The sequence below is a fragment of the Haliaeetus leucocephalus genome, unplaced genomic scaffold (assembly GCF_000737465.1).
Source record: "Haliaeetus leucocephalus isolate CR32 unplaced genomic scaffold, Haliaeetus_leucocephalus-4.0 Scaffold228, whole genome shotgun sequence".
NCBI lineage: Eukaryota > Metazoa > Chordata > Aves > Accipitriformes > Accipitridae > Haliaeetus > Haliaeetus leucocephalus.
In genome coordinates this window covers 23,844,157-23,855,413 of record NW_010972664.1, presented here as the reverse complement: position 1 = coordinate 23,855,413, position 11,257 = coordinate 23,844,157, and the positions used below count along the sequence as shown (strand labels likewise).

The 11,257-nt window shown below is 49.0% G+C and overlaps 1 protein-coding gene across 1 annotated transcript; it reads left to right on the top strand.

Moving 5' to 3' along the window:
• The first annotated feature begins 3,771 nt into the window (after positions 1-3,771).
• C1R (complement component 1, r subcomponent) lies at positions 3,772-10,585 on the top strand. Its single transcript, XM_010567692.1, has 11 exons — positions 3,772-3,779; positions 4,566-4,794; positions 5,030-5,222; positions 5,404-5,547; positions 5,697-5,893; positions 6,310-6,457; positions 6,538-6,659; positions 7,255-7,333; positions 7,743-7,883; positions 9,486-9,560; positions 9,783-10,585. Exons 1-11 carry the CDS (start codon positions 3,772-3,774, stop codon positions 10,583-10,585), a joined length of 2,139 nt encoding a protein of 712 aa, XP_010565994.1.
• The last annotated feature ends 672 nt before the right edge of the window (positions 10,586-11,257 follow it).

The following is an 11,257-nucleotide window of genomic DNA, read 5'->3' as shown; positions in this document are numbered from 1 at the left end:
GGAGGGTCCCCCTTCTTCGGCAGCCACCCCCCGCCCGCCCCAGCCATCTTCTCCGGGGATGCTGCGTTCTTCTCGGGATCCCGGGATGCTCGAGCAGAGAACAGAGCTCGTCCTCCAGAGCGAAGGGGTTTTTTGGGGTGGTGGGCGAGGGCGCCAGCCCCTGAGAGGGTCCCGAGGGTGAGGAAGGGTCAGGTTCTCCTCCCGGCGTGAGAAACCGCGGCCACCGCCTCTAGCCCCAGCACTGCTCCTGGCCTTCCTGGAGGCATCTCCCCACAGCTCCTCTCTGCCATCAGAGACCAAGGGACAGAACCAAAGGAGGTGAGGCCCGCTGAAAAGCCAGACCCGTGCCAAAGACGGAGGTGTCTTTTAATGAAGACGCCCGACGGGATGTGCATGAGCCCGCAGGCAGGTACTTCTGCAGGACACTTGCGGCTGCCCCCAACAAGAGGTTGAAGGGCAGGGTACGCAGGAATGCGTGGCTACTGACATCGCAGAGGACAAAGAGGCAGGCAGATTTTGAAAGCCACAGGCCCTTTTCAAGCTGAGAAAATGCAATTGTTTGCTCCAGCTCCTCACCTAAAAAGTAGTATTTTCCAAAGAGCTTCCCTTCAGGGAAGATGCAAAGATGAGTGCCATGAGAAAAGCCTTACTTCAGAACATCTGATAAACAAGCGGTCAGGGAGCTGCAGCTTTACCTCTAATGTCAACCTCTGGCTCTTCAGGGTTGTCTCTGAGGTCATCCCATGCTGCAGCACCCTGTCAATAGTGCAGGAGTACCACTGGGTGGGACACAATCAAACCCAACAAGCAATCATAGCCACGCCACCCAGCACGTCATCTCCTCTACACAGACCCCTCCACAACCCATCATTCCTTGTATCATGAGGAGACTCTACATTACCTTTGTTGTATTACGAGGTTGCAAAAGGCAGAGCTTTGACTGACAGCAGCTGAAGCCGGTTCAACTGTTGCCCTCTTTGTACTCTTCTGTACAAAGAGAGCCCTTCTGAGCTGCTTCTGATCCCCACAACCAAGCTCACTTCACTGTGTCCAGACTGATATCTTCCAGGCTGTGGAATCAACAACTAATCAACACATTTCAGGCCCTGCACCAAAAGCTGGTACAAATTTTCATTTTCTGAGCCTACATTCTGGTTTGATGGTAGACAGCTAGTGCCTTCAGGTGGTTAGCCAGACTCTTCCGCTGGCGTGCCAACCATCCACATAATTGTCATGTAAGCCTGTGAGGTGACCTGCCCAGTGGATTGCTTCTGACTGGTTGCCAGCCATCGTATATCCATGACAGCCTCGCGTCTTCAGGAAGCATCTGGTTGTGCCAGAACCATAGATAGGAATCATACCCACCTGATGTGGTCCATGCTTATAATAATCATAAGGGATAGTATTCCAACTTATTCTAGGGCTTCAGTTAGTAACTACCAGCACTAATAATTCACTGTTTTTTCTTTTGTAATCATGCTATAGGTGTGATGCCTAAGTCAGATAGTGACTTCGCACAACGGTACTATATTGCTGAGACACAAGCCTGTGGGAGGTGAGGATGCTAGTGTAAGGCAGGGGATAAGGTGTGATACTGGGAGGACACTGGTTTTGCCCCTTGCTGAGTGGCTAGTGCTGCAGAACTACATCTCTTGTGGGGTATTACGTTTGGCTTTGCTCCTTGATTTCGAAGACACAGAAACAGACTGCCAAGACGCTGCTGCTGCTCACCATCCCATACCAGCAGGAAGACACACTCTTAGAGTCCTGAGCCTTCTTTTGCTGTAGGTCATCTTCTCCATATCAGCCAGAGCTGCAGGAGTGGCATGATTTGTCCAAAAAAGTGGTAAGCCATTTGATAGCACAGGTCTGGCTGTGTGAAGCCCAAGCCCTATGGCTAGTGGCAGAGTGTCCCGAAAAGGCTGCGATGGGTAGAGTGGTACCAGGTATTTCCTGGCTCCTACCTAACATGAAGAAGAGGATTGCACAGAGCATCTGAAGGGGAATGCCACCAGTGGAAGCCCTGGAGCAGGACTGAGGGCATAGCTGACTTGTCCAAATCTGGTGGGTCTATGGGACCTGTATTAGAGGTGGGCTGCTCCAGTGAGGCATATCCCCAGGTAACCACCCTTGCTTTACCAGCTGAAGTACTCTCCTAGTAGCCCACATGGTGTTATCAGGGCGGGGGGAGGAGATGAAGACATAGGAGATGTGCCTTGAAAGTGCCACATAACACGCAGTAGTGATCCCTGGATAGAAGAGTCCTTGTCCAGAACACACGGAAATGATCAGCTTCCTTACAAATGATCCTCAAACACCTCTGTCTAGCCATGCTTTGCCAGGGAACACTCTTCCCAACGGTGACCTGTTCATAACAGATCTCTCAGAGAGTAATTTCCAGTGCTTGCCAGCTACTTTCCAGATGTGGTCTCTGAATAAAAGCTTCCCTTCTGGTGGGACAGTAAGCCAGCAGAACCTGCTCCGGCACGGCACAGCAGTGAGCCTGCCCAAATGTGTTTATCATGCAGAGCGAGATATTTGGACATCAGGAAGTACTGGGGTAATGTCCCCTGCTTCACCTTAATTCTGATGTGTGTGATGGTGTTATTACAGAGGCACTAATTATATATTTATGTGATCTTTTTCAGATAATAATTCAAAGATGTTTGATGAGCAGGTTCTCTAGTACACTTCCATAAATATCCCAAACATGCTTTCTTCATTCTTTTTAACAGTATTTTCATCTTCATTCAACGTGTTTTTGTAGCTGTGAATTATTTCCTAAGATTTCAATGCAAGAAACTTGGTAATTGCTCTGAAGCTACTCATAATTCTAAAGGAAAACACTAAAAGGGTGTTTTATCTCTTACACCAAAGTCTGAAAGCCAAGAAAATTTAAACTTCATGAAGCTGGTGGCACATGATACATGTCTTGGGCACTATGTTGATAAAAGCCTGAAATGTGTTTGTAAGTTGCTCTCTTTTCCCATTTCCCCATTAAACACCGAAGGCCTTCTCTATCTATCTTGTTTCTCCTAGAAATGCTTGCAGAACAAACAGCAAGAAGGGGCCTTGAAAAGGGACTTGTTCTCAGAGTGCTTTTAGTTCTATAGGTTTGTTCATTTTTCTCGATACCTGTTTGACTCGGATGTCTGAGGTTTGTTGCTTTCCCTGAAGAAGCTCCCAGTCCCCATCCCCAAAGACCTCTGCTCTTCAGCAAGCCAGAACCGAGAAAACTTGACTGTTCTGACAGTTTGATTTTTTTTTTTTAAGTTTAATTTGTTAAGACTAAAATTTCTGGTCTTCTTCTGACGCCGGAAAACTGCGCAGAAGGAGCGGGGGAGCCTTCCTAAGAGGACATCTTTGGGGGGACACACACCAAACTGAGAGCAGCCACCAGCTTCGCAGACCAAACCCTAGGCATGGTCTCCACCAGCCTTCTTCCTGCCTTCTCACCCAGAAGAGACAGACCGCCTTTGCCTGGCTAGGGTGTACCAAGCCCCCCCAGTCCCCCCAGTCCGCCCAGTCGGGGTTTGCGTGGCCGAGGGAGCCGGCAGCAGAGGGCAGCACGCTGCGGGCTGCCGGAGCCTGGAGCGCTGCCCGGTTGTTTGCAGCCGGGGTTGTTCTCTTCCCTCCCTCCGCCTTTCCCCCCACCTACCTGCCCGGCCACCCCCCTCACCACCACCTCCCCGAGGCTCTCCGCTGACCGGAGCTCCGGCCGGGGCAGCGGGGACAACGGGCAGCGGTTGCCCGTGGCCGGCGGGAGAGCGCATGGACCCGTGAGTGGGGGCACCGGGCGCGGACGGGACACGGGGGACCCGCAGCCACGTCTCTGCGGGGAGGGGACGGGAGGGTGAGACCCTGCCGGGAAGGAGAAGGGTCACAGGGGCGAAGCTGCTGCCCGTCTGTCCCTGCGCGGGCGCTCTGTTGGGGTCGAGGAAGGAGGATCTTCCTGGCTGATGTTTTCGGGAGATACGGGCGGTGAGGTTGTTCTGGGGGAACACGGAGGGAGGAAGAGGGGAGGTCTGCAGAATGAGGGGGGGAAAAAGAGTGCCAGCTTTCGGAGGAGAGAGGGCAAGGTGTCACTGGGTAGAGGACAGCCTAGCAAGCACTGCGGGATTGCTCCTCAGCAAGTGGAGCTGGAGCTCTTCAGATCCTCACCAGAGGAACTGGGCAAAGACCCGCAACTGGCAATAACCAGAAATGACCCACTGGCCCAGAGCCAGAGGGAACTAAACTTCCCCTGGTCCTAAGAGACCCAGCCCCATGACTGCCGGGAACAAGCAGATGTTGCTCACGGAATTCACCCGTGCTCCTTCTAACTATTTCCTGTCTTGATGAATCTTTTTGGCTGGGTCAGAATGCCTTGCTGGAACCTGGGCAGTGCTGGTGTCTTCATTTCAGCTGTCCTCGGTCCCGAGTGACCCAAGGCAGACATTGGACCTGCAACTAGACCTCCCGTGTTTGGATTCCATTAGACAGTGCACAAGTCACTTGTGAAGTCTCCCCTGATTTTGGATGACCTAATTTTGTGCAATGTCATAGTTTACTTGCCGTGTTCACAGGCACGTTCCTTTTCTCCCGTGGGCCTTCCTCTTTTTTGGAGTGATCAGTTCCAGTCCTGTCCCAAGAAAGCTTTTTGGGGAGATCAGATCCCCCGGTTACCCCAAGCCGTATCCCAACAATATCGTCAGCACCTGGGATATCCACGTCCCAGAAGGCTATGTGGTGAAACTGACCTTCAAATATTTTGACCTGGAGCCATCAGAGTCCTGCTTCTATGACTATGTTAAGGTATGTGCATAGATACCTGGGCCAAGGGGTGGCTGGAGATGGGAATCTAGTGGCCACCACATACAGTGGCTTTTCATTCACCAGGCCTCCTCTCATGCTTCCTGCAAAGGAAAGGGAAGGAGTTAAAGATAGAAATGGGTGGAGCAGGTTCTGGCAACTCACAGCTGGGTAATAGTGATGCACGGAGCAGACTGAATCTTATGAGGCTACAGTGATTTCCCCTTAACCTTGACAGATCAAAGCGGACAAGAAGAACTTGGGCCGATACTGTGGCCAGCTTGGGTCAACCACAGGCAATCACCCAGGAACAAAGGAGTTTGTGTCTAAGGGGAACAGGATGCACCTGGAGTTTCACTCCGATTTCTCCAATGAAGACAATGGCACAGTGATTCCCTACAGGGGCTTCCTGGCCTATTACCGAGCTGTGGGTGAGTAGGCAATACCCTCAGCATGCAGAAAGAAGCCTGGGTGGCTCCAACCAATTTTCCCCCTTGTCAGGCAAATAAAGAGAAGCTGTAAGCAAGGATATGGATCTCTGTGTACTTTCAGCGTACAGCAGAGCGGTTTAACACTTTCCTCCCCTTGTCCTTGCATCTGTTATGTCTTCAGATCTTGACGAATGTGACCCTAACAATGCTGCTGAGAAAGATGAAAGGCCTCAGTGCCAGCACTTCTGCCACAACTATGTGGGTGGCTACTTCTGTTCTTGCCGGACTGGCTACCAGCTTCAGAGTGACCACCACTCCTGCAAAGGTAAATTGGAATTTTGAAAGGTCAGAGGGTTCCAGGGAAGGAGCCCTTCAGCCAGGAAGGGTGGGAGAAGTGACTTGGGGAGCAGTTGACAGGGCTGCAGACAACACAGCTCCACAATGTGACCTCTGCTTTCTTCCTCTACACCACAGTGGAGTGCAGCAGTGAGTTGTTCACAGAGGCATCTGGGTATGTGAGCAGCCCTGAGTACCCGCAGCCTTATCCTGAAGACCTCCGGTGTAACTACAGCATCCGTTTGCAAAAGGGCCTGTCTGTCATCCTCAAGTTCTTGGAACCCTTTGAGATTGAAGAACACCAGCAAGTCCACTGTCCTTATGACCAGCTCAAGGTACTGGAGATTAGCAAACTCTACTTCCAACCCTGCTGCCAGACCTGGACAGGAGTTGTGGCGACACCACTATTCGGATGAGAAATACGGGATCAGTACAAGGAGAATGCCCCAGCATGAAGGACTGAGCTCTTCCCTTGTCCCTTCCTCAGTGTGCTTAATTACAATTGCCCTGAGGTCGGAGGCTCTGGGTCACAGGCCCCTGTGAGTGAAGCCAAAAAATTCATCCTTCTTCCAGTCTTATCTCCCTTTGATTTAATCTCAGGATGTACTGATGGGTCAGCCAGCCAGCCCTGTTCACCATCATAGGCACTGTGGCAAACCTGGTCTGGATTGAAACAGGGACACTGAGGCAGAGAGGCATGTGTGGTTTTGATGTGTGTTTCTGTCCCTGTGATGCATGTTTTCCTCATCAGATCCAAGCACCAGGGAGAGAGATTGGTGAATTCTGTGGCAAGAAGTCACCTGGCAGCATTGAAACCAACAGCAATGAAGTGGACATACTCTTCCTCACTGACGAGTCAGGGTACAGCCGTGGCTGGAAGATCCACTACACCTCAGAGAGTAAGATGTTTCTTCTCCAGAGGCTACTGCAGCCTATCTACGCCATTTGTTAATACCAACTTTGTCCCATTCTCCAACAGAAATACGGTGCCCACAGCCTGTCCCACAGGATCAGTTTACCATCATCAGAGACCTGCAGCCTGTGTATCAGTTTCAGGACTATTTCATTGTCAGCTGCAAGACTGGGTATAACTTGGTAAAGGTGAGATCCCTTCTCCACTCCCTTCAGCCATATTCTGGCTTCTCTTCAGCTTCTGGAAGTCTTTCACCTTTCAGTAAAATTTTCTTTGGAGATTTCACTCATGGCAACCTCTTGCAATTCCTGTTTCTTCCCTGCTTCTTTCGGCTTTCTTCCAGTGGTTTCGCCTTTCCTGGCTCCCTTCCTTATGCAGTTACTCTTTCACAAAGCCCTGGTAGAAGATGAGAGACAAAGATCCCAGGAGGCACTGGTAAACAAGAATATCTCTTTGGAAGGATATGAAATCAGACTTGAAGCAGAAGATGTTACCTGCCTCCCTTGCCATCCTATTGCCAGGACTGGGTAGTGCCCCAGACTTGTCACGGTTTTATGATCACTGGCTGCTGATATCTTGGCCTGCTATGAAGAATTTGTAGCCTGTGGCAAACACAGGATAGAGAGAAGGCAGCAAAGGGAGAGAAGAGCAATTGGAACAGACTGCAGAGGGGCAACTATTGGACAGCAGTGAAAAGATGGGCAGACAGAATAATATTCTAATGTGGGGAAGGGAATGTAAGGTTCTGTACAACCAAGAGAGATGTTTTTCTTTCCCATGCAGGACAACAAAAAGCTGCTGTCCTTCACGGCTGTCTGCCAGGCTGATGGGACATGGCATCAATCCATGCCACGCTGTGAAAGTGAGTGATCTGACAACAGGGGTTATGACCCCTGCCATGGCTTTCCCCCTCCAAGGACATGGGGAATTCAGCTTCTTTGACTCAATTTGTCTGTGGCTATAGACTCATGGATATGCTGGTTGGAAGGACCTGTGGAGGTCCACTGTTGACTTTCATTACATTTTTCCACTTGCGAAAACTTAAACGTTTTTCCTCCCTTACCAAAACGCATGAAACACCACTATAAATTTGCTATAATGTTGTAATATCTAAAAGCAAAAGATCCCAGTCTGGGATCCATTATGAAACAACCTCTCTCTGCCTGCTGTACTGACTGGTCCTTCACATCATGGCCACAATCCAAGTCAAGCCTAAACCTGCAGGCAGTAAGGCTGTCTTTAATTCATCTCTTTTTTTTGCCTTTTTGTAGTTGTGAACTGTGGCAACCCTGCAGACCTGACCAATGGGGCATTCAGCTATGTTAACAAACCCGCAAACAACAACTACCAGTCAGTGATCACATACCGATGCAATGAGCCATATTATCACATTGTCACCGGAACAGGCGGTGGTGAGTCCTAATCCCACACAGACATTGAAATCTGTGCCTGAGAAGTCCTCTCAGATTTCCAGTTAGAATTGTCTCTGCTCCCCAGGCTAGGGCTCATGCTTTCCTCCTGTGAAAGCTCTCCAATCTTTCCTTGGATCTCCAGCATAGCTCCCGAGGCTTGTTGTCTCAGCCTGTTCCCACCCTGCTTCATTCTCAGAGTCCAGCGCATCCCTCCTCCATGCTCTCCTTAACTTTTGCAGACTTATTCTCTCCTCTGTAGTCACGATTTATTCTTCTCTAGTGGATTTCATTCTTTCACTGAAATTTGAGGCATGGTGTCGGGAATCACCAAAATCCTGAAACTTCACCACGCCAGTCCGAGTTGCTGCAGGTGCAAATAAATAAACTCACACTCCAATCCACTGTAACGCTGTTTACCTCTTTGGACTATTGTTCAGGAGCAGAGACATCTGAGGGCTAATTAATATACATACAGAAAAATCTATTTTTATGCAGCAGGTCAGAAAAACTAAGGGAACACTGAGAGCCATTCACATGCCTTCTTTTTGCACCTGAGACATGATTTGATGACACAGGAGCTTTGGTTACAAGAACAGTATAAGGAGTTCATGATTTCCTTGCCTTGGCTGCTCATTTAGCTTCCACTAAAAGATGTAGATTTTTAAGCTGAATCAGTTCCTGGATATGGTTGCCAGCATGGATGCACAGTTGTGCAGCATGCCTGAGAGAGGTGACATGCTAGCATTGGGGCCAGGAGCAAGCAGCTAAGGAGTTCTTTAAGTTGGTACTGACGTTGAATTTGATCATTCTTGCATCTGAGTTTAACTCTTTCATAAAGAGTCAGAGCTCAATCTAATCAGAAAAAAATCAGGAGTAAGTAAATATCAGCATCAGCCAAATTCTGATGGGGATTGATTTAGTCAATTTTGAAAGACAATAGCAAACACTTTCTTGGAAGCATTTACTACAGTGTAAGATAAATTGTGTATAAATTGGTTTTAGTCACCAGCACAAACTTTCTGAGAGCAAGAACGTTGGAGGTAGTGGAGTTTGTGTTGAGAGGTGACATGCAAGTTAGCTGACCTGTGATAGAGCCTCAGAAATAGATACTGAGCATGTACAGTAACTGACTCATCTTTTTCCTGTTTCTGGAACAAACCACCTTATCCTACTCTCTGCAAACTACAGAGACCAGAAACTTGAATCTAGAGTCCATGTCTATACTTGTTCTCTCCCTTCTTTGGACTAAATAAGGTCAAACCGTGCTCTGTAAGCATGTGGACTGAGTGAATTAAAACTTCACTCATTGCTCTTCAGGCTTTTCTTCTACAGAAGCAGTGCCTGAGCTTTACTGGTCCCCTGGAACTGAGGTGTTTTGAGATGTACATGCTATCCCAAATGGAGGCATTCCAGACTATACCACAGGCGGCTTTTCCTGGGAAAGGATGCCTTTGGGATGGAAGGGCCGAGTGCACCTGGGAGAGAGGAACCCCTTGAAAATATCTTCTCTTCTCTTCCTCTTCTCTGCTCTTCTCTTCTCTTCTTTCTTCCCACCCCATGCCTGCAAGCCTGGGTCTCATTCACTTCCCTCTCATCCTACAGACACATTCACCTGCTCTCCTGAGGGAACCTGGGTGGGTCGAGACGGCCAGACGAGGATTCCTGCCTGCTTGCCAGGTCAGTAAAAAACTGTCTTTGTCTGGTGTTCACCAATTCATGCTTACAGTCAGTACAAAGCTGGGACAACATGCAAGGAGGAGGATGGTATCAGTGAGGGAGGACAGGGAAATCTATCCAGGAAGGCAAAAATAAGGTGAAATCGAATAGTGATGGTGTAGGACAGAGAGAGACAAGCCAGGGCGACAGAGGGTGTCATGATCTCCTTGCATTTCTCCACAGTGTGTGGGAAGCCGGTCAGACCCATTACCGAAGTCCAGCGGATCTTGGGCGGCAGGTCAGCAGGGACAGGCAATTTCCCTTGGCAGGCTCTGACGGGCATCCACGGACGAGGGGGTGGTGCGCTCCTGGGCGATCGCTGGATCCTGACCGCTGCCCACACCATCTTCCCCAAAGAGGCAGGAGGGAACAATGTAAGCCTGGACCAGCTAGCAGAGGAGGCTAACATTTTCCTTGGCCACACCAAGGTAGAAGAGCTCCGCAAGATGGGTAACCACCCTATACGTAGGATCTTTATCCATCCAGATTACAACCCTAAAGATGAGCACAACTTCAATGGGGACATAGCCCTGCTGGAGCTGAAACATCCAGTAACCCTGGGCCCTACAGTGCTGCCCATCTGTCTCCCTGATACTACCAACACCACGTTCTACATGGATGGGCGCAAGGGCTACGTGAGCGGCTTTGGTGTGGAAAAAAACTTTATTTCAAATGAGTTGAAGTACGTGAGCCTACCAGTGATCGCTCAAGAGAGGTGTCAGAGTTGGCTGGACAGTAAGAAGAGAGATGTACCTATGGTCTTCACTGAGAACATGTTCTGTGCTGGCTTCCTCACAATCAAACAGGATACCTGCCAGGGAGATAGTGGGAGTGTCTTCACCGTGTTAGACGCAGAAAGCGGTCGCTGGGTGGCTACCGGTATTGTTTCTTGGGGTATTGGCTGTGCCGAAGGTTACGGCTTCTACACCAAGATCCTCAACTATGTGGACTGGATCAAAGGGATAGTAAGGGAGGATAGGCTCTAAATGTTGCTGTCCTACTAGCTGAAGAATCACTGATAGCATATAAATTTCCAGACAGAGCAGATCATATCTAAAGCTTTTGATGATGTCCCAAAGGCTTTTCAAACATGCAGACCATGTAACCTTCATCCTGAGCACTTCTGAAAGCCGCCATACTGTTTGGTGAATTCTTGGTGGTACCATCAAAACTTACCAAAGCTGCTGTTCTATTGGCAGCTTGTGGGACGCCTTTGTGGATATTCTAGTTCTTCCAAAGCTTATTACTGGATGAAGTCTTAATAATATCAGGAAATCTCATGACAACAAACATGTTATTGTTCAAAGTGCTGATGAGATCGTCAGACTACTGCAGTCTACTTTTGTACTCTATTGTGTGGGAAGGTTGCGGGGCAGCAGACTTTCTTGAAGGATGTGGTACTTTGTGCTGAGTACAGTGTGCATATGCCCACTGGCATCAGTGAGATTCTATGAATATTAAAATAATTGCTGGAGAAACCAGGTGTGTTATGTTTTTCTGTCTTTGTTTTTAACAACTACTAAATAATTCCCATCACTGAAAGCAATTTATGGACTTTATATAGGGATTGCTCTACCTACCACTAAAGTGTTTCCAGTTCTGCAACGGCATGTGGCAGTTGCTCATCTGTCACAGAACTACCATTAGATTACCCAGTC

Excerpts from the sequence above, each read along its gene's own strand:
- C1R (XM_010567692.1), top strand. Across the intron at positions 5,223-5,403 it reads GGCCTATTACCGAGCTGTGG|ATCTTGACGAATGTGACCCT; the intron begins GTGAGTAGGCAA and ends TTATGTCTTCAG. Across the intron at positions 5,548-5,696 it reads TGACCACCACTCCTGCAAAG|TGGAGTGCAGCAGTGAGTTG; the intron begins GTAAATTGGAAT and ends TCTACACCACAG.